Consider the following 23,766-nt stretch of genomic DNA (forward strand, 5'->3'; position numbering starts at 1 on the left):
CTAAGGTTTATAGAACAATGTTAACATGGTAAAAAAAACTCAAGCTTTTCTTGAAATATTTGCAATGTAAAGCATACAATGCAAATTTTGCAGCTGTTCCATAAAATCCTCAGTTTTCAATAAATCCGCGAATATTTCGCAATAAAAATAAATAACAGAAGTGTTTAATTATAATATGGAGGTAATAGGAAAATTTGTATTTCTCGTATTCATTCGAATCCGGTGGATAAGAACCGGTTCTCATCCATACGAAAAAAACTATGTCTAGCATCGTATTATATCCAGCTTTCTACGAATATAAAAATGTACAATCATAAGATTAAAACCAGTTTTTTAGCCCGTGCCTTCGGCACCCCGGGGCTAAAAAAACTGGTTTTAATCTTATAATTATTACTATTATGTACTAATAATAATATTCAGTTTGATTTGACAATGTGATATATTATGACTACTGAGAAAATAAAAACACACCAATTTTGAAATGTACGGTTATGCAGCCTTCACAGGAAGGATGGGGACAATTTACTGGTATCCAAAGTTTTGTAAAAACTATCTTTGGGTACTTATATTAAATTTTTGATTGATTTACATTAGCAGTTTCCAAACTTATAAACCTTTAATTTTAATCTACAGAAAGTGAAATTTTGTTTATCATTATTTAGGATGTAAAATCAATTTATCGTGTATTGTCTGATCCCTTAATTTTCCTGAGCCTTCAGCATATGCAAGGACGTCAAAAAAAAAAACAAGAACAGTGATATTGCACCTTAAAGAACAACTATTTTACTTCCGACAGCATTTTTAACTATTATGACAATTTTTTATCGGAGGATAATTAAAATTGATAGTTCTTATCCAAAGGATAAGACAATGGCCGATAAATTGATGTACATTCCCAATGATGATACCCCCTCTTTAGATTACAATTATAAGTTTGTACACCCAACTTTATGATTACAATCAAAATCCAATTGAAGTCACCAAAGTTGTTAAGCCAACGAATAAGAAACCGTAATTATAAAACTTTGGGGACTTAAAATTTGCCCCTCTCCTGTTGTTGCTGTTACGGCTGACATATGAATACAATTGTTTCATTAATTAAGGAAGACAGTTTTTATCATCCAGGGATCTAAAGGGATAAGACAATAGCCGATAAATTGATGCACATCCCCAATGATAATACACAAAATTACTCCTTCCGTAGATTAAAATTAGTTGTTGAATCGCTTGAACACTCAATGAGTTAACCAATCAAAATTCACTAAAGTCCCCAAAGTTGTTAAGCCAACAAATGAGAAAACTCTAATATAAAACTTAAGGGACTAGTGTAATAAATAGCCCATTGTCCCCTCTCTCTCTCTGAATAAATGGCATATACATAATCAACATCCCTTTCCTGCCCCCAATAAACATATATATACCAACCATCAAAAGCAATACAATTATTAATTATCATTCATTGATATATCCCTACCTGGTTATGATTCTATCTGAGAGGTAATTAAATTAATTCTTTTGTTATGGTATTAATAATTAAATCTATTCATGTTATGTTAGGTTTGTATTACTATGCCCCCTAGAAGCCTCTAGGAGCACTTAAGATTGGACTGGGGTGAGATTTCTCTTGAGAGGGTGGTGGTATCCTCCACCATAATAGTTTTAATCCTATGCAGGACCTATGAGAAGCTACAAAATAAATGAGAATCATAACGGTCAAGTGGTTAGCGAGATCTTTTGATACATTCAGACAAACACACAGACAGACAGACGTCTTGTTACTTTTATATAATATTATAAGTTCTTTCTCTATATGTATAAAAGTTAATATTTTCAAGCTGTTTTTTAGTGTTTTTATGTGTGTGTGTTTTAGTAGGTGTAAATGGGACTTTGTGTGTGTGTGTGTGTGTGTAAAAATAAGAGTAAAATAACACGAAGGAAGGGAGGAGACACCAGACTTTAAATTACACTGGTACCCAAAGTTTTATAACCAAGTTTTCTAATGCGTTGGCTCAAAACTTTGGGTACATATATTTCCTAACTTTTCAACCAATAACTTTAATCAACAGAAGGGAAAATTTTGTTTATTGTCATTGAGTACTTACAACAATTTATCGTCCATTGTCTTATCCCCTAAGATCACTAGTAAAATAACCATGTCTTTTATACGGTGAACTGAAATCAGTTTCCGAATGTGAACACATTTTCCTAGGTGTTTCCCAATCCTATCTCAATATTTGCTACTAGCTAAAAAACCTTCAAACTTCCAAAAAAAAAAATCAAAATTTGAAAAATTAAAACTTTGAATGTATAATGTATAAATCGTTAGTACATTCAAATTTTGATTTTTTTTTGAAGTTTGAAGGTTTTTTAGCTAGTAGCAAATATTGAGATAGGATTGGGAAACACCTAGGAAAATGTGTTCACATTCGGAAACTAATTTCAGTTCATCTTTTAGGTGAACTGAAATCAGTTTCCGAATGTGAACACATTTTCCTATACCATACTTTAATCTTAGATTTAGGGATAAGTAAATTATATAATTGATAGAAAAAATATATATAAATATATGGTATTTTGCTTCCCTTACCCTGTATATAATTATTTTTGCATTTAATAATTATGTAACATTGTATTAATGGTTCAAATTTGGCTCTTGTTCGATGTTTTTGATATGTTTATTACTAATTAGTTTGTGTTAATTTTGACCCCTTCTTTATTTATTCATATTAAACCTTTTTATGACAACGTTTGCTACTTTCTTCTTCTCAATTGTCTATTCCTTGCTTTTTAACACAGTCTTATACAATGATGGTATTGCTTGTAAGGAATCTTATAACAAAAAGTTCTCACGGTGGCTTAAAAAATGGTCAAAATTTTATCATAACATATTTTAACTTCTACAATCTATTTCGCCTTCATTTATATAGTAATCAGTATTGAGTCAATATGTATTCTTTCAAAACTTGGCTTTAATTACATCTTCGTTTTGATTTGCAGACAAGTAATTGCCAAAATTCTTTGCATTAAAACTTTTTAGCAAAAATGTCCATTGTAACATAGCGAAAGACAAAAAAAATATTTTATCTGCCTAAAAGTTTTATCCGGCTGTATGTCTCTCCGGGACAAAAACTGGTCTCTAAAACTTTTCCATCAAATTGATTAAATTACAACAAAGCCGTCGTAGCGGGGGTGCTTCATATTATCAAAATTTTGTTTCAATATTCAGTGATCTTAAGGAATAAGACAATGGACGATTACCAGACATACATCCCCATTGATGAGAATTAAAATTAACCTTTCTGTATTATAAATATTGGTTGAAAAATTTGGACACTGGTGTTTATTGAGAAACTAAATAGTAAATATACACTCGTTTCATAGTCGTTTGGCAGTGGGAAGGCTTTTTCTATATTCAAATAATGAGCGATTTCAAGTTGAATTTAATTTCTAATAGTTTTTAGCTTCTAATAATGTACTAGAGTTCGATATTTTTCATGTTTAATGGTTGCGTTTGGATCACAATTAGACGATTTTTCTTTGTATTTTTGTTAGTTTTGTATCACCATTCCAATTTTGCTCCAGTCTCGCAGAGAAAATGGCATCTCTTAAGATATTGGACATATGAATTTTATATATTTACCAATTTATATCAGAGAGAGAGAGAGGGGACAATGGGCTGTGTATTACACTAGTCCCCAAAGTTTTTTAACAAGTTTTCGTATTTGTTCGACTAACAGCTTTGTGGAATTATTGAATTTTGATTGGTTGTTTCATTAAGTTGAGTGTTCAAACGTTTCAACCAATAATTTTAATCTACAGAAGGGGTATTTTGGGGATGTATATCAATTTATTGGACATTGTCTTATCCCATTAGATTCCTGAATTTATGTATATTTATTGAAAGCGAAGCTTTTCTACAGTTCGGGTCAGTCCGTTTTTATCTAATAGCTTCGGTGGTATATTTTGATGATTTTTATAACTATTAGGTATAATTATCACAAGAAAGTTCGTACTTATTTTATGTTGGCTGATTTCATATGGTGTTATTGTTCTATAGAAGCCGAAAACAATATATTTTATCTTAACAGTGATAATTTTCAGGGATCTAAAGGTATAAGACAATGGCCGATCAATTGATATACATCCCCATTTATAAAACATCAAACTACCCCTTCTGTAGATTACAGATATTAGTTGAAACGTTTGAACACTCATCTTAATGAACCAACCAATAAAAATCCAATAAGAGTCCCCAAAGTTGTTAAGTCAACGAATAAGAAAACTTTGGGGACTAGTGTAATAAACATACCAATGTCCCCTAATTATAAATTCTTTTTTTATTCATCTTTTGAACCAGTCAAATTTTGTTTTGCTTAGAGTAAATGTACCAAAATATTACATTGTTATTAATTTGTACTCAAAACAATTTTTTTGTAGGGTTAAGATCCTGTCCTTGAATGACAACCAGATTACACGAGTGGATCCCATGACCTTTGCCAAAAAGAGCCAGCTGGTCAGAGTTGATCTTTATGCTAATCAGGTGAGCTTCATTCTAGTCCCTACAGGAATGAATGTAGAATCTACGTGGATATTTTGACAGGCGAAAATTCAGTTTGCTAATATGGACCTCATTTATTGTTCAGTTCGTTAATATAGTAGGAGGGGAAGGGATGGAATAAAGTGGGTGAATGGGGGGTATCGTTATTTTAGTCAGCTGCAAGAATTACTTTATCAGAGTACGTAAAAATATTTCGATTGTAATTATTATTGCATTCAAATTGTAGTATGTAAATAAATTGGCATCCAATGAATATTTCCTTTTCTAATTTTGATGCTTTGTCAGATTCGTTAGTTTTTAACTGACAAACAAGCACATGGTCTCCAATCGAATGCTCTCACAATTCTTTTTCAGATAACGAAGCTGGAAACGTCTAGTGTCTCTCTGCCGCGACGGCTGGATGGCAGCCAGGAGCGGCCAGACTTCTATCTGGGTGGTAACCCATTCCTCTGCGACTGCAACCTGGAATGGCTGAAAACGATCAACCAGGTAAATTAATCATCTTTTCCTTGATATTTTTAAGCTATAAGAACAAAATTTATGCCATCTTTCGTTCCTTATATTAATGTAAAAATGCGAAAAAAAGACGAGTTTTTTCAGTCAGGCTTTTCCTGTGAATCATTGGATCTTGGCTATTCCAGACAATTTATAGGCCTTTTCATACCGCTTAAAACGTGTTGGCATGATATGTAATTTGTATGTTCATCAGCTATTTAGGCTTGATTATGAGTACCTATAATCTATATATTTTTAAGCTTCCAGTGGTTCCGAGTACCCAATCTTTTTAACTTATTGAGCTTATGTTGGTTTTGAGTACCCAATCTTTTTCACTTTTTAGGCTTCTCTTGGTTTCGAGTACCCAATCTTTTTTATCTTTTTAGGCTTCTCTTGGTTTCAAGTACCCAATCTTTTTTACTTTTTAGGCTTCTCTTTGTTTGGAGTACCCAATTTTTTTTATCTTTTTAGGCTTCTCTTGGTTCCGAGTACCCAATCTTTTTAACATTTTAGGCTTCTTTTGGTTTCGAGTACCCAATCTTTTTAACTTTTTAGGCTTCCCTTGGTTCCGAGTACCCAATGGTGAAAGATTTGGAGAGTATCTACTGCCAGCTGCATTATTCACAAGACAATGTTTATATACCCCTAGTAGATGCTAAGGTATGTCTGCTAATATTTTGGTACCCAAAGTTTTATAAAGCCGTTGGATGAAATAGTTTGGGTACAATATTCACAAGATAATATTTATATACTCCTGGTAGATGCTAAGGTTTGTCTTCTAATTTTTTTAGTACCCAAAGTTTTTATAAATCCGTTGGATGAAGTAGTTTGGGTACATTATTCACAAGAAAATGTTTATATGCCCCTCGTAGATGCCAAGGTATGTCCACTAATTTTTCTCGTACCCAAAGTTTTATAAAGCCGTTGGATGAAATAGTTTGGGTACATTATTCACAAGACAATGTTTATATACCCCTGGTACATGCTAAGGTATGTCTGCCAATATTTTGGTACCCAAAGTTTTATTAAGTCGTTGGATATAATAGTTTGGGTACATTATTCACAAAATAATGTTTATATACCCCTGGTAGATGCCAAGGTATGTCCGCTAATTTTTTTGGTACCCAAAGTTTTATAACCACTTATTTGTTGGCTGTAATACTTTGGGTACTCTTTTTGGTTCTAAACTTTACAACCAACAATTTAAATCTACAAAAGTGGTTATTTTGTTTACCCTCATTTGGGATTTATATCAATTTATGGTCCTTTGTCTTATCCCTTAACATTACCGATGACTTATCAACATAATTACCCCTTTTATAATTAAAAAAAAAAATTTCCTGAAAATAAAAAATTCCAAATGAATGTAGTTTTTGAGGTATAATGCAAATTATTCTAAAAGTAGAATTAATTCTGATTAATGTTCTTAAACTTTTATAATCTAAGATATTCTTGTTGGATATTAGATATAAAAACATCTAGATGGCTAATCCTATATCATAAAGTAACAGAATGTCTTTTTGTTGGTCTGTATATGGCATTTATAGGACCATTTTAAAAAAATGAAGTAATCTATTAAAAACTATTTATAAAAAATCCAATAATCTAATCTAATCTATCTATTAATTTAAGCTCTTAATCTAACATGATTCAAATATCTTTATATAAAATCTAACAATCTAATCTAATCCATCTATTATATTAAGCTCTTAATCTAAAATGAAACATATATCTTTATGTAAAATCTAAGCAAATAAAAAGTGTATATGCATATATACCTACTTTATTTCTTACATTTTTTCATAGAAAAAGCCAAAAATTCTTCATTTTTTTATCACGTTATAAGTTTTTAATATAATTCAGAGATCTTTAACCCTTTACAGTCGGGCCCCTTGCCGCACCTTAATCGGTCGGGGGGGGGGGGGGCGTTCAACGCCCCCCCTAATTATCTCAGTTCCTATTAGAGCTAGAGGGCCAAATTTTTTTGTGCAAGTCCCCTGTTTGATAATGAATTTCCGACCTTTTATAAGTCTAAGTCAATTTTCGCTTCCTTCACCCTTTTATTTAACAACCATTGTTTTTAGGTCTTTTTTATTTAAAAATTTCAAACGGCTGTATTTTTCTTATTTTTGAAGCTAGAAGAAAATTTTTTTTCCAGAAAATGTTTATTTTTATGTAAATTTTACATTAGAAATATCAAAATATAAATTTCAGCGGCCGCAGCTGTACTTGGCAGCTGCCAGCCGCCGCAGTCGGCGGTCGGCGGGAAAACGGCGGCGGATCTTCATGAAATTTTAATACGTTATGTAGACATGTGAGAAAAGCTTAAGTTTAAAATTTGAAGTCTCTAAGTCAAAAATTGCGGCCACAGGAGCCTTTTAAAGATTTCTGGAGACCTGGAGGATCAGGACCTGCAGGATCATACCTGGAACCTGAAAAAGACTTGAACACCTGTATTTCATATAAGGATGAACTACTAGAGGATTTTTTAGTATTTTGGTATGATAAAATGCTTTGTTTTAGTCAAAAAAATATTTTTGCTCTTTACCTGGATGACCCTGCCAAGTTTGCTGGCATCATGTGCCCGCCAGGATGGAGATATTCAAAAAATTCCAACTCTCAGGTATGTGTCATACCCATACTTAAAAAGTCAAGCAGTTTGGGCTCTTTATCTTTCACACACAGAAAATGAGATAGAAAAAACCGGATGGGGGGGCGTTCAACGCCCCCCCCCCCCCGACCGTTAAGGGTTAAGTGAAAAGATAATAGACGATAAAAAGTCCCCAATGTTTTTAAGCCAAAGAATGGGAGTCAATGCTTATGAAACTTTGGGTACCAGAATGATTAAAAGTGCAATGTCTCCTCCATCTCCTCTGCTAATATTAAACTTATATTCTTGTAATTTTCTTGTACAAGTAGTCCTATTTTTACAAATATTTTTAGCATTACAACAATTTTAAAGAATTGAATTTTTATCAAAAAATTATATCTTGTTTACACTGCAGTGTTTAACAAAAAATCTAATGGAAAAAAAACACAAAATTTGATTAAACATGGATAATTATTGCACTCCTATTTCTTTTTGTAGATACTAGCGGCTGCGCCTCTAGAAGCCTCTATGGGAATATAAAGTAGAAACAGTATTAAAAATTTTTTTGAGGGGGAGGCATTTTTTGGGTGGGTAGAGATACCCATCTCCAAAATAATTAAAAACCTTCTCAGGGCCTAGAAGAAGTTTCATTGTAAAGGAGAACCATATCGGTTCAGAGGTTAGCAAGATCCTTCGCTACACACAAAAAAGTTTGTATATTTGTCACATACCTTAAATCTTTAGGTTTATGGCAGTAGATAAAGAATAATTTATCAATTTCACGATTTCTTATTTCTGGACTTTGGTTAGGTACTTTTTTGAATTTTAATTGGTTGATTCATTAAGTTGAGTGTCTAAACGTAATCAGTTGGAGTTGCACATCAATTTATCCCCTAAATGTCTTATCCCTTAACATCCCTGCATGTATTTAAAACTATATTGCCAAAAACGCAGCTGCTATACTTTAGCTAGTTGTATAAATGTCATGTACCCATGATATTCAGGGCTCGGCAGCTGCACATCAGTTGCCTGTAAGCCTCAAGGAAATCAACCTTTACAATTTTGAAAACCAGCTGGAAGTCTAAACCTGACTCAAATTTGGCAATTCCTCTTTTCTAAAAAAAAATCAAAGCATCCAAACGGAATGAAATTTGAGGCTTAGCCGCGGCTGATGCGCGGCTACCGAGCCCTGATAACATTTGCCAATCTCCATGCGACAATCTTGTAAATTTCAAACTTCATTTTGTAACAGCATTTTCTTCAGTTAAAAATCAGGAGAGAGGGATAGACCATTTGATAAAGAAAAAAAACCCTGTCAATTATCTTTGAGTTACTTTTATATTGGCTATTGTGTCTGTATTATGACTACAGACTGTTTTTAATATGATAAGAGTGCATAATTTCAACAGAAAATAGCCTTAAACCATCTCTTGAAATATGCAAAGTATTCCTAAAATCGAAAACTCAATTGGTTCAGTAGTTACTAAAATCTTAAGCTACAGACAAAATAGACCTTAATACCTTGTATTATAGGATAAAAGTTTGAATAAAGGAAGAAATATTAAACTACTTTAAACAATTTATCGACCAAAAAGTTTTTCATTAATTGCCATATTCCTTTATCCCAGATTTTACTAGTTTAGGTTTTAGTGGGTGGGCCTTAGTAAAATTTTAGGATAGTTAAGTTGGTTGAAAAATTTAAAAATTTTGTATTTTTTCTAAAAATACCAGTATCTGAAAGTGTTTTGAAAACCTAAGGATCTAAAGAGATAAGACAATGGCCGATAAATTGACATATATCCCAAATAATGATACACAAAATTTCCCCTTCTGTAAATTAAAATAATTTGTTAAAAAGTACGGACTTCGAGCGAATAAATTAACTAGGTTATAAAACTTTGGGTACCAGTGTAATTTACAGTCTAATGTTCTCTCCCTTCCTGGTTGGCTATAGTGTTCTCATGAAGCCAAAATTATATTATTTTTACTTATCCTTGCTCCCCAGAGAAATTACCCTTTGGTGAGGTAATGTTCTTGTTAACCAAAATTACTTTATGCAACAGAGTTTCCCAGAATGACAAAATCTATGATGATCTGATTCTACCTCCTTAGATTTTCAGTTATACTAGAGACGTTAAAATTAAGGAGAGAGGGGACAGACATTAGGCTGATTATTACACTAGTCCCCAAAGTATTTTGATAACGTTTTTATGGACTTTAATTTAATTTTATTGGTTGGTTACTTAAATTAAGTGTCCAAACGTTTCAACCACTAATTTTCATCTTGATTATCATCATATGGGATGTACTTCAATTAATCGATCATTGTCTTATCCTTTGTTCCTAATTTTTAACCAATCTAATGTTGCTATCAATAATCAATGGTCAATAAAAGGGGAATGCCATTGCCCACATACACATGTAACTTTGCATTTTTAGAACCTACAGATAAAAGTCATTTAATTAATAGGTTGGTTGTCCAATCAGGAATCTTAAGGGATAAGACAATGGCCTTTAAATTTATGTACATCCCCAATGATAATAGACAAAAATACCCCTTCTGTAGATTACAAATAGTGGTTGAAACGTTTGAACACTCAACTAAATGATTAATCAATCAAGGTCCCCAAAGCCAAAGAATGAAAAAAAACTGGATAAAACTTTGGGTACTAGCCCATTGTCCCCCCCCCCCCCATAGTAATTTTACCATTCTAATGTTATGAAAAATCCAATTTTACCTTACATTTTTACAACATGGAGCAATTTCCTTAAAAAATGTAATTTGAATAGTTCAACAATATTAACTTTTTTCTTATTATTTTATATTTTCTAGTATGTAATATGCTACGAATTTTATATTTTTAAAAAATTTTATTATCAAAAATTAACAAAAAAAAATTTAAGTGTTTTTTAAGCTAAGAACAGAATTGTTTAATCTGGCTTAGAATTTTGGGACTTTAACACAAAGTGTCTGTTGAGGACTGTTACTACCCCCAAACTTTTACCCAGTACCCAATCTAACCTAACCTAGCATGACCTAAATAAATAAAAAAACAAATTGAATCCCCCCCTCCCTTATTTTCAAATTAATATAAGTGTAAACATTTAGCAAATGACTAAAGTTATTACTTAAAAGGGTAATGTTCTTTTTAATAGAATGTAACTATTACCCACCTTATGGCACAGAAATATGTTGAAATAACCTAATTTTTACCAGTTTCTTGCATTTGCAGGACAAAAGAATTCATTTAGCAAGCTAAGCTATACACAAAATGAGAGATAGAATACAGGGATTTAAAGGGATAAGACAATGGCTGATAAATTGATGTACATCCCCAATGATGATTCACAAAGTTACCCCTTCTGTAGATTACCATTAATGCCGGAAACGTTTGGACACTCATATTATTGAACCAACAAGTCATAAATCTACGAAAGTCCGCAAAGTTGCAAGCCAACGAAAAAGAAAACTTCATTATAAAACTTTGGGTACAAGTGTAAAATACAGCCCAATGTTCTCTCCCTGCCTCCCTGGTTTGACTGCAGTTAATCTTATTTTGTATTGTACTAACTGCATATATATGCATGTATGTATGTATATGTAAGTATGTATATATGTATGCATCAATTTATATTAATATATGCTATGTCAGTGTAGCACTTTGCCCTCTATGACCTTGTTTCTTACACCAGTGCCCAACATTTTAAATGCGGACTCCTATTTGGCTTTAAAACTTTGGGTACTTGTATTAGATCTTTTTTGGTTTGTTCAAACTACCAGTGTTCAAACTTTTTAGTCAATAATTTTAATGTTCAGAAGGATTAATTTTGTTTATCACCATTGGGAATGTACATCAATTTACCCTTTATTGACTTATCCCTTAAGATACATTTTAAATGAATAAAGTAATAATATAAAATCTACAGAATTATTAATTTAAAAATCCATGAAAATTAAAAGACGTGCATATAAGAAGTAACATTGTTTATATGCATTCTTTAAGCAAATACCCCATAGAGATGGGGGGATACTTGTTATGTGTACCCAAAGTTTTTACTCAAAGACTTTGGGTACTTATATTGAATTTTAATTGATTGGTTTAAAACAAGTAGAATTAAATGTTTTTAACAAATAATTTTATTTTGTTCATTATTGTTGGGAATGTATAACAATTTATCGTCCATTATCTTATCCCTTAAGATCCCTGTTAATAGTAGACAGTCAAAACAGAACATTAACTTTTTTAAAAAGTGCTTATCCCTTAAAATCCCTGAAAATTTTGCAATTGTACTAACAGTTGCTTTATTCACAGTAGTACAGAGTAACTTGAAACCCTCAGGAGAAGTGGACTTAATATAGATATGGGTTCGAGTCCCACAAATTGATCAATATATCAAAAGTTTTCTACTATAACCTGGGAGGGAAGAAACGTTTAACTGTACATTACACTGGTCCCCAAAGTTTTTCATTGATTTGCTTAACAACTTTGGGTACTTTTATTGAATTTTTAATTGGTTGGTTTATTACGTTGAGTGTCAAAACGTTTCAACCACTAATCACAATCTACAAATAATTTTGTGTATCATTATTGGGGATATAAATCAATTTATCGACCATTGTCTTATCCCTTAAGAATCCTGACTACAACAGATATCCGTTACTTAGATCTTTTGCTGCAAATAGATAGACAAACATCCAAGTTATTTGTTATGTTAATATACACATAATAACATGTATAATGATTGCAGAGTTTATTAGTTATTTATCATTTAATAACTAACTTACATTCATATTCAAGGATAAAGAAGTAGTCATTTAAACTAGTACCCAAAGTTTTATAACCACGGTATTCGATGAGTACTTGAAGTCCAACCAATAATTTTAATCTACAGAAGGGGTACTATGGTTTATCATCAATTTATCGTCCATTGTCTTATCCCTGTTGATGATATCGAAGTGAAACTATTTGAATTTGTAATGGTCAATTAGTTAGGTACTGCATTGCAACATGGCAGGGATCTTAAGGGATAAGACAATGGACTATAAATTGATGTACATCCGCAATGATGATAAACAAGATTACCCTTTAAAATTATTGATTGAAAAATTTGAAACTTACATTTCAATAAAAGTACCCAAAGTTTTTAATCCAACAAATAAGTTAACGCAGTTATGAAACTTTTGGAAACAGTTTAATTTACAGTCCAATGTCCCCTGCCTCTATGTGGTAACCCCGTGTTAAACTTGGAACTATTGTGTTTCCATATATTTATGTCGACTTGATAACAATCGACAATAATCCAGAATTTTAATACTTCTGTTAAGTTGATATAATAACAGCAGGAAAGTTCAACTGGAATGTAAACTTAATACAGGCCGGGGGTGTTTTAGAAAAATAAATAAAGTCATTGCTTAACTATTCCTTCAATAAGTTATAAACACAGTAAAAATTAAGTAAGGTTATCAAACGCCTTGAAAAAGTCCAAAATGCATAAATTTATTACCAAATATTAGCAGAGGGACGGACAGACAGACATTTCCAACAATAGGGTAGCTTCGCTATTAAAATTTTAGTTTTGATACACATTTTACCTAAATATACAATGTTAATTTATTTGTGGGACATCCTCCCAAAATATACAATGCAAGTTCGGTTGGACACCCTATACCTAAAATATACAAACATACATTAAGATTTAATTGTCCGTGTGAGGCGAAATCAAATTAAGCTTTCTAGAGAACATTCATTCATTACATGTACTTTATCTTCATATAAAAGTAACAAGATGTCTGTTAGTCTGTCTATCTGTGTGTACAAAATGATCTCGCTAACCGCTGAACCAACAGATCTATAGTACATATAGATGTATATACAGACAACTACCTCCCTTCATTTCTCAAAGACCTCTTTCGTCTGCTTCTAAATTATTTTCTGCTACTTGGCTGTGTTAATATAAGCGATACAATTGGTTGATTTTCAATGACCCAATAGGAAGGTTGTACAAGACGGTTGCGATGGGGAGATACAGGTATTAAACCCTTTCTCCTTCTAGTGTTTTACTTTAATGCTAACTGGTATGGTTTTCCTTTACTTTATAGCTTCTCATAGGTCCTGGGAAGGTTTATAACTATTTTAGAAGAGGGTACCACCACCCTCCCAAGAGAAAATATTACCCCTTTTAGAGGTTTACTAATTAAATGTAATATAAAAAAGTTATTATTTAGTTCAAGTAACCTCTCCCTCTAAGGAAAACTATTTTACCCAAGTAAAAGAGATATACCATCCTTTCCGTATAAATATCAACACTACAAATTGATCATACCGGAAAATTTCATAATAATGATCTACTTTTTCCATCCTATTTTATAAATTAGTAAGGCTTTTGTTTGTTTGTTTGTCAGTTAATTGCTGGTTATCTTTTTTAATCATTTCTATTTCATTGATATACTAACGGTTGCCCCAAACATCCTTGAAGGGTTAGGAAAATAGCTTAAAACCATCGCAAGAAATAAATTTGAAAAATAAATAGCCGTAAAACATCCTAGGAATTATGTGAAGCTTCCCTGAAAAGTTTTTATCAAATCATAAGCTACAGACAAAAAATTTACTACTTTATATAATAGGATATACTGATTTTTAACGGTTCTATTAAACTTTAAGCGGATGTGATGACACAAAATTTCTCAGTACTGTGGTCTTAAATATTCATTACTTGGTGCATTTTACAGATTAATAGGACACTCCCCCCATTTAAACTTTGTATGTCGGGGTACCCAAAGTTTTGTAATAACGTTTTCTTATTCGTTAGCTTAACAACTTTGGGGACTTTTATTTAATTTTGATAAGTTGGCTCATTAAGTTAAGTGTCCTAACGTTTCAGCGACAAATTGTAATCTACAGAAGAATTAATTTTGTGTATTATCAATGGGGATGTACATCAATTTATCGGCTATTATCTTATCCCTTTAGATCCATGAATTTAAAGATTAAAAGGACGCTCTCCCATCTAGTACGTATAGTTTTTATTTTTGGGGCGATAAAATAAAGTTTATTAATCTTTTTTACATAATGTATTTCTTTAAAAGTTGCGAATAACTATGGTACTTTTTTTAATTGGGGTGGGGGATGTAAAGGGTTTGCTTTTTGTTCTTTGGATAAATGAAGGGAGGGAGGAAAAATTGGGCTATAAATTACACTAAGTTTTATAACCATGTTATCCTGTTTGTTGTGTACTTTTATTGAATTTTGATTAGTATAAAAAAAGAGTTGTGCTAATGTGAATCCATCCCTTTCTTGTTAAATGCACTTGTGTATTTATAATCCCTGCTTGCATATAAGTAAATATACTTATAATTAATCAGGGATGGAGGGAGGGGACATTGGACTGGAAATTACACTGGGGTATCCAAAGTTTTATCATATTCATTGGCTCAAAACTATGGGTACTTTTAATTAGTTAGTTAATAACTCGTTGGGTCAACAATTACAACCATAATTTTGAACTACAGAAGGGGTAATTCTGTTTATCATCATTGGGGATGTACAATGTACATTAATTTATCTTCCATTGTCTTATCCCTTAATATATTTAATGACAAACTTTTACGTTTTTTTTATAAAAATATCCTTTCAAACTAAATAGCGTTATATTGACATTTAGTTTAATGTTATTAGTAAATTTTTTATGTAGATTTACTTATCCCTTTTCTCCATGATTATGTAGAAATAGGGTCAGCTCACCCCAATGATTAAAACAATTAAAAACCTATTATAGTAAAAGTTTATTTTTTTAAGGAGGGGGGGGGGGTCAAGGATTTTAATATGTGTTTTTTTAAGATAAAGATTAATAGATAAAAAACGTATATATAATTATAATAAACTTCAGTGCATATTCAGTAAATGTAAAGAAAAAGTAAAGTATCTTATTACTTAAAAGTTGATTTTCATACTAAAAAATTACATAATTTAAACAAACTATGATTATGATGTGGTAAAATTTTTGCATTAATAAATAATGAGCTGGAATTTGGATAAAAAATCTGCGTTTTTTTATCATGTTCTAAATTTTTATATAACAGTAACAGGATGTGTATAGCTAAATATCTCGCTAACCGACTTTTATTTTAGTGGAGTTTGCATCCACCCCTTACTTTAATTTTTTTTAAGCTCAATACCATGCATGAACTGATAATATTATTTCCAATAGAAATTAATAAAGTAAAAGTCAGCAGGGATCTAAAGAGATAAGACAATGGCTGGTAAATTAATGTACATCCCAAATAATAATACAAAAATTACCCCTTCTGTAGATTACAATTAGTGGTTAAACCTTTTGGACACTCAACTAAATGAAACAAATAATCAAAATTAAATGACAAAGTTGTTGAGCCAGCGAAAAAGAAAACATTACTATAAAACTTTGAGGACTAGTGTAATAAACAGCCCAATATCCCCTCTCTCCCTGATTAGTCAGAAAAATACTCAAATACTTTTTTCAAGTGCCTTATCCTATCCCCCAAATAGTGGATATAGGATATTCGTGGAGAAAACTGTTGTTAAGGTTGCTTACATAGATCTCTTTTATTGGTCAGTTCGTTCATCCAGTAGGAGGGGAGAGGATGGGGTAAAGGGGGTGGTTATAACATCGTTATTTTAGCCAGCTGCTAGCCTTTATCAGAGTACATGAAAATCTGGTGCAACATCCAAGTGGATAATATATCGATCCCGCAAAGTGGAAACTTGTAATTTCTACCAAATTACAAGTTTAAGGACAACACACAACTTTTCTGCATTCGTCGCAGGGACAGACATGAACATTCTGGCAAACAAATAGTTGGAATAGGTCGCACTAACATGAATGTGTAGCGGCTGTTTTTGAGCAAAAACATTCTTTCTAATCAAATAGTAGCTGTAGGTTCCTTTTTCAATGTCCAAGGAAGGGAGTGGACATTGTACTGTTAATTACACTAGTACCCAAAGCTTTATAATCACGTTATCCTATTCGTTGGCTTGAAAACTTTGGGTACTTTTATTACGTTGCGATTGGTTGGTTCATTAACCAGCTGTTTCCAAACTTTCAATTTATACTTTTAATCTACAGAAGGGTAATATTGTGCATATCATCATTGGGAATGTACATCAAATTTTATTCCTTAAGATCCCTAAAACGTCTACAGTTATTACATAAAAAAAACTAGTTTCACATAATAAAACTGGTTTTCTATAATAACAATGGGTGTTTTGCTGTTTGATGCATTAATCAATGGTAATTTTGTATGGTATCTATCTATTTAATGAATAGCATAACTTAAATTAGTGATGGAATAAAGGACTTTTTGATTAAGACGATTTTTTTGGTTTTCAAGTTTTTTGTTTTTTTTATTGTCCTTTTAGTTAATTTTTTTTATGATTAGTGATGTTTTTCAGTTCATATTCTATAATGTTAAGGTTATATGTATCTTAAAATTTTGAAAGCTACTGAACCGATTTAGTTCTCCACTACAGAGAAGCTTCATATTGGTCCCAAGATGGCTGTTTTAGTTTTAGATTTAAGTCTTGGGATGGTTTTAGGTTAATTTCTGTTCTTTCTTACTCCTTACAAAATGTTAGGAATGTAGTCTCTAGTTTAAATGAAACTATGGACATTAGAACAGTTTCTTAAATTAGTTATCTAATCCTCCAAATTGATTGATGAAATATAGAGTAGCTAGAAATTAAGACTTGGTTCACTAGGCATGTAGTTCAATAATTATGTGCAAAAACAAGGATGAAAACATCCATAAAAGCTAAGCTCTAAAACGGGAGGACAAACGAACAAAAACAATTGTAAGGTGTCAAAACTGAATAAGCTTAATATAAATGTATAAGTTTAAACAAATTTGTTGCATATTTTTTAAATTGAATATACTGTTTTAAGACATACTTTTGTTTTTGGGACCTAATTATAAAGATGCTTCGCTTATAACATTGTACTTTCTTGTCCTAGGAATCAGTATTCCAATCAGATAAAAAATCAACCCATTTTAAATAGACGCACGGACATTCTGGTAACGATTACAGAGTTGCGACGGTTTCTAAATCGTACCTAAATGTTTCAGGAATCACCATGCCAAGTTTGAAATCGAATTGACAGTTCTAACATGCCTAAATTAACAATAAGAAATTAAATATTTAATACAATTTTTATGTAAATACTTTAATTTCCTATTAAACCCCAACTTTAGAATTTGATTAGTTCCAAAATAGTTTAACTTATATAAGCGTTAGTAGACCTACAAAATAGAAGTAATCTTTATGAGCAGTTTGATTTTAGTATAGCGTTTGACTCTGTATCAAACGCCTTAGTGAGGTCTAAAAACAGAGTACTTACGATTAAAGAGAAGTCCAAGCTTTTTATTTCAGGGGGCTAAAATAAGGGTTTTTAAAGGTTTTAGGGGGGTTCTTTAATGTATTTTTAAATATGTTCATGGGTTTTAAATTTTGAGGGGGGCAAACACACCTCTACCCCCACCTTTGGATGTATGGTTATAAAATGTTGCAAGTTAAATTAAACTTGAAGTAATGAGGTTACTTTAAAAATAGATATTTATACATGGTTATATGTCCTTGTAGACAATTTTAACGACTATGTGTTTTAAGTAAAGTGATCATGGCTGCTATAATATCGACATAATAATATTCTTATGATATTTTCCCCTAAAAAATATATTAAAAATTTTTAATTACCCCTTTACCATGTAATAAAACTTTTTGCCATTAACGATGTATTAATTATTTGTTTTTAGTAACTTTTAGTAATCACTAATTTTGGTGAAATACTTATAATTACCTATTTATAACTTTTGTAAGTAGAGTAAGAGCAGCTACTCTATGATTATTGTATGTGTTTCCATAATAAAATTTGGGTTAGTGGAGGTGTCCCACCCGCCAAGAAATAGCTTTAATCCAACTCAGGACTTGTATCTATATATTTTCTAAGAAGCAGTACTCTGTCGGTTCAGCAGTTACTGAGATCTTAAGCTACAGACAAAAAAAACATTACTACTAAGTAAAATATCTATTTCAATTAACTAGTTATCTATTTATCAATGGACATAGAATTTACGTGGATGGACATTGTTTATTGGTCAGTTTTTTCATCCAGTAGGGGAAGATGGGGGAGGGGGGTCGTCATCTTAGCCAGCTACAAGTACTGATAATCTGGTGTAAGATTCAAGTAATAGTAGATCTATTTATCTAACGTATTTTTTTTTCAGTCGAACGACTTCCTGTGTCAGTACAAGGCGCACTGTTTCGAGCTGTGCCATTGCTGCGATTTTGATGCTTGCGACTGCGAGATGACGTGTCCTGACAACTGCACTTGTTACCATGATCAGGTAAATTTGTTTATCTTCATTGGGGCTCAGGTGAGTCCGCAGGGATAGGGTTTCTAATGCTGGATATCCGGTGTAAATGGCCGGATATCCCGTAATAGACAGATATATAGATAGACAGACAAACAGACAGACAGACAGACATTCAGATAGATAGACAGACTGACAGACAGACAGACAGATGTTATACAACTGTACATAAAACCAAATTTTACCCTCAAATTCCTTTAATTCAGAGTTGGCAAACGAACATTGTTGATTGCGCGGCCAGCGATCTCACGGAACCACCGACTGCCATTCCCATGGACGCTACGGAGCTGTATCTGCACGGTAACCACTTCCCCATCCTCAGCAGCCACTCGTTCATTGGCAGGAAGAAGCTTAAGACCCTGTTCCTCAATGGTTCCAACATCGAGGCGGTTCTAAATTATACCTTCTATGGGCTACAGTAAGTATATTTGACTTTTAAAGCAGTACTTTTCTTATTTAACGGTATGTACGTTAAATATATAAATATATTTGATTCTTTGCATAATATTCTTCGCTATTTTTGCACATATTTTTTCTTGTTTTTACTAAAAAGAGAAACATTATCTTATTTTTCACTTTCTTTAAACTTATTGAAATATTAAACCTCTTACAAAACGTACTGGGAATAGTTTACATTAGATTTAAAAGCTTCTTTTTATACAATTTACATTTTGAAGATTTTTTGGAAAGTTCTTGAAATTTATTCTATAAGTTTTGTAATTATGAAATTAAACCTTGCGTTTTTATACTCTTCTCCAAAAAATAGTTATAAACAATGTAAAGGAGAACCATATTTGTTCAGTGACTAGTGAGATCCTTCGTAATATAGACAGATAGACATTCTGTTGCGTTTTAATATAAGTACTTGCTATTGTTGAATACTTGCGGAATCAAAGTCACACTATTGCAATCAAAACGTTAGAAAGGGGGGTCATAGCTTAAAATCTTTAGATAAATTTTGAAACAACTTTTAGAAAAGACAAACATACAACTATATCTACCTTTTTCCAAGGAAACGGATAATCATTTGAGAATTTTAATTTGTTTATTGTTTGTGTTTCATTTTTTGCTCAATGAAAAAGTGAGTGTTCTTTTTTATTTAACATTTTTATATTTTTATTAATATTTTAATGCTACTTATGGTCTTAAATACCCTTGAGGGGTGGTGGTAACCTAGCCCCAATATAGTTATAAACCTTCCCAGGACCTATGAGAAGAAACTTTGTAAAGCAGAACCACATCGGTTCAGCGGTTAACGAGATCCTTTGGTACAAATAGATAGACATCATATTACTTTATGTATTAATATATTTACGTGTCCCCGTACTGTAGCGTCCCCTTTATCTTAACTTGTTCGTTTTGTATTTTAAAATCTCTTCTTATAAAGTTTTGTAATATATTAAAAGGATTTTGTGTCTGCTTTACATTTTGTAAGTAGCGCAGCTACTCTATAATCTTTTATTTAAGGGATGAATTGATTTTATAAGATGCAGTGCCTAATTTTTTCACTTATAAGTTTAGTTTACAAAATGGGTAGTTTTTTTATTTTAATTTGGGGGTTTACATCATGTTATCGTCCATTGCCTTATTCCCTAAGATCCCTAATATGCTGTGAGTTTCGCCAGGTTCTATCAGTTGTTGTCTTAAAAAACTTTGGGGACTTTAATGAATGGTTGATTAGGTTATGCAAACTTGCATTGTCTGAATTTCAGTATACAGAAGGGGTAATTTTGCTTATCACTATTGGGAGTTGAACAAAGATTTATCGTCCATTGTCTTATACCTTAAGATCCCATATATTTGGAAAGTTTCGCCAGTTTAATAAACATGTTCTCTCAGTTGTTGGCTTAAAAACTTTGGGGACTTTAATTAATGGTTATTAGGTTATTTAAACTTTTCAACCAATGATGTTTATTTTAATTTTAGGTTACTTCAAGAGCTCCACTTGGAGGACAATCGTATTGAGCGGCTAGAGGGTCATGAGTTCAACACCCTGTACGGGCTAAAAGTTCTCTATCTACAGTATAACCTTATAAAGTAAGTATTTTATTGTATACTTGAGTAGTTGGAGTATGTGTGTCCCATAAGGTCTCAAAACGGCCAGTTTTTTAATAGTTATTAGTCGAATCGCATTACAGACAGCTTTTCACATTTAGTAGAATGATAAATTATTAGATTGATTGGGTTAACAAATCTGGTATTTCATACTTTTATATCATTATTCGTGGAAAATTGACTATAACATGATACGATACACGATGTTTTCAGTATTGCTCAGAACTTGTTTTAATCCAGTGGATATTAATCGGTTTCGAAGCAATACGGAAATATTTTTTTTTACAAGTTTTAGTCTTTTAATTGTTTTTTAATAATATCCGATTGATTAGAGTCATACTGAAAAATCAAGTGCCGTATCGTATTATAGACAATTTTTCTTGAGTAATGAATCAAAAAAAATAAATGACACAAACTGGAATTAATCCGTGGAAAGCTGTCTTTTACACGATGCAAAAAAAAACTATTCTTGTTTTATACCATTTTTCACGCACTGCAGAGTTATTCTTACTACCCAATGGTATTACTTTACTGTTCTAAAATACGTGCCTCCATAATTACAAAAAAAATGATGTACATCCCCAATGATGATACACAAAACTACCCTTTTTTAGACTATAATTAGTGGATGAAACGTTTGTACACTCAACTTAATAAACCAAACGATAAAATTTGTTGATACAACGAATAAGAAAACGTTATTATTAATCTTTGGGGACTAGTGTAATAAACAGCTCAATGTGCCCTCCCTCTCTTACAAATTGTTGTTTTTTTTGGTAAATCTTTGCGATATAAAAAGAACACCTTACCACTTTTTCTTACGGACAGGGAAAAAAACTGAAAATAAAAATGTTAAATTTTGGTTCTCTGAAAAAAAATAATTCAAATTTGGTTTTTCTTTTTTTTCTCTTATTCTCTTTCCTAATCTCTCTCTCTCTACCTCTCTCCCTCTCTCTCTCTCTCTCTCTCTCTCTCTCTCTCTTCTCTCTCTCCCTCTCTCTCTCTCTATCTCGCTTTCTCTCTCTCTTTCTTTATCTCTCTCTTTCTTCTTCTTTCTTTTTCTTTCTCTACATGTTGCCTTATGAAAATAGCCTAATACCATCCCCAAGACATTTTTAATTCCACGATTGTTGGCTCAGACAAACAATATAAGATTTCAATCTTCCTCACTCTAATTTGTTTTTTAGAACAAATATCCATTGTAAAGATATCCTTCTCTATATTCCTAGTATGTCATATGTAAAGTATTCCCACTGGGCCCACTAACTACCAACACACAAGAGCCCCGCAGGGATTACGGGGATAGGCCAGGCTAGCAGCATTAGAGCAGGGTTGTAGGTAATAGGATTTAGGTTAGGTTAGGTCAAGTAAGGGTTTAGAGGTCCTAGTATGTCATATGTAAAGTATTCCCACTGGGCCCACTAACTACCAACACACAAGACCCCCCATAGGGATTAGAGGGATAGGTCAAATGGAATTTAGGTTAGGTTAGGTCAAGTAAGGGTTTAGAGGTCCTAGCATGTCATATGTAAAGTATTCCCACTGGGCCCACTAACTACCAACACACAAGAGCCCCCGCAGGGATTAGGGGGATAGGCCAAATGGAATCTAGGTTAGGTTAGGTCAAGTAAGGGTTTATAGCTCCTGCTGATATAGGGCCAAAAATCCTGGTATGTCATATTTAAAGTATTCCCACTGGGCCCACTAACTACCAACACACAAGAGCCCTCGCAGGGATTAGGGGGTAGGTCAAACTACAGCACTAGAGCAGGGTTGTAGGTAATAGGATTTAATTAATAAAAAATAGACCATAAACAAACTTTTATTTCAAAGATGGAATTTAGGTTAGGTTAAGTAAGGGTTTAGAGAAAAAGCCGAAAATACTCCATATTTCTTTGTTGACAACTGCAGTTGCATAAAAAACTTCCAAAAACAAGAAGTTAACAGACCTAAAGCTCATTATTTACAAATTAGCTCTACTGGCAATGGTCTAAAATATAGCTGAAACAAAGGGTTATATCTCAAAAATGGGATGGATGAACAAGAATTCATTTTTCGTGTTATTTAACAATTCTTTTCAATTTTTTGACAATATTCCAGTCCTTTTATTTCGCAAAGTTTGAAAGAGGACTTGAGAGTACTTATTTTACTTTATCTTACAAGTAGGCATTGGATACCTTATATCTTAAAATTTATTTTTAGTAGCAAAACTACTCTATAAATTATACTTTATGTTCTTTTGTCAGTATGTCTGTCGGTAACGATGCTCACAATAAAGCATTCGATAGCAGGAATAGGATACAGCTTATATCTTAAAATGTTTTTTTTAGTAGCAAAACTAGCAAAACTATATTTGATCCTTTAGTTTCTTTGGTCAGTATGTCCAGAAGCGATGCTTTATATTTGGTTATCTCTCTTTTTTTCTCCCCTTCTCTTTTTTCTGACTTCTCTTCCCTTCTTTTCCCTCCCCTTTTCTTCTCTTTTTTCACCTTTTTTCTAACTTTACCCTTTACTTCCCTTTCCTTCTCTCATCTCCCCTGCTCGATATTTCCATTCCCTTTTTTCAATCCCCTTCCCTTTCTCTCCTTTTCTCTTCCCTTTCTCTCCTTTTCTCTTCCCTTTCTCTCCTTTTCTCTTCCCTTTCTCTCCTTTTCTCTTCCCTCC

At 32.3% G+C, this 23,766-nt stretch overlaps 1 protein-coding gene across 1 annotated transcript in view; it reads left to right on the forward strand.

Annotated features, from left to right (window-relative positions):
• Nucleotides 1–23,766, forward strand: part of LOC145306247 (toll-like receptor Tollo) — a 176,995-nt gene that overhangs the window by 141,773 nt on the left and 11,456 nt on the right. The window contains exons 12-17 of the mRNA XM_080148310.1: nt 4,438–4,540; nt 4,913–5,047; nt 5,609–5,713; nt 18,901–19,020; nt 19,254–19,465; nt 20,974–21,084. Of these exons, the coding sequence (XP_080004436.1) occupies nt 4,438–4,540; nt 4,913–5,047; nt 5,609–5,713; nt 18,901–19,020; nt 19,254–19,465; nt 20,974–21,084 (786 nt within the window). The remainder of the gene's footprint in view (nt 1–4,437; nt 4,541–4,912; nt 5,048–5,608; nt 5,714–18,900; nt 19,021–19,253; nt 19,466–20,973; nt 21,085–23,766) is intronic.

Source organism: Acartia tonsa, chromosome 14, assembly GCF_053477335.1.
Source record: "Acartia tonsa isolate MP-2025a chromosome 14, ASM5347733v1, whole genome shotgun sequence".
Taxonomy (NCBI): Eukaryota; Metazoa; Arthropoda; class Copepoda; order Calanoida; family Acartiidae; genus Acartia; species Acartia tonsa.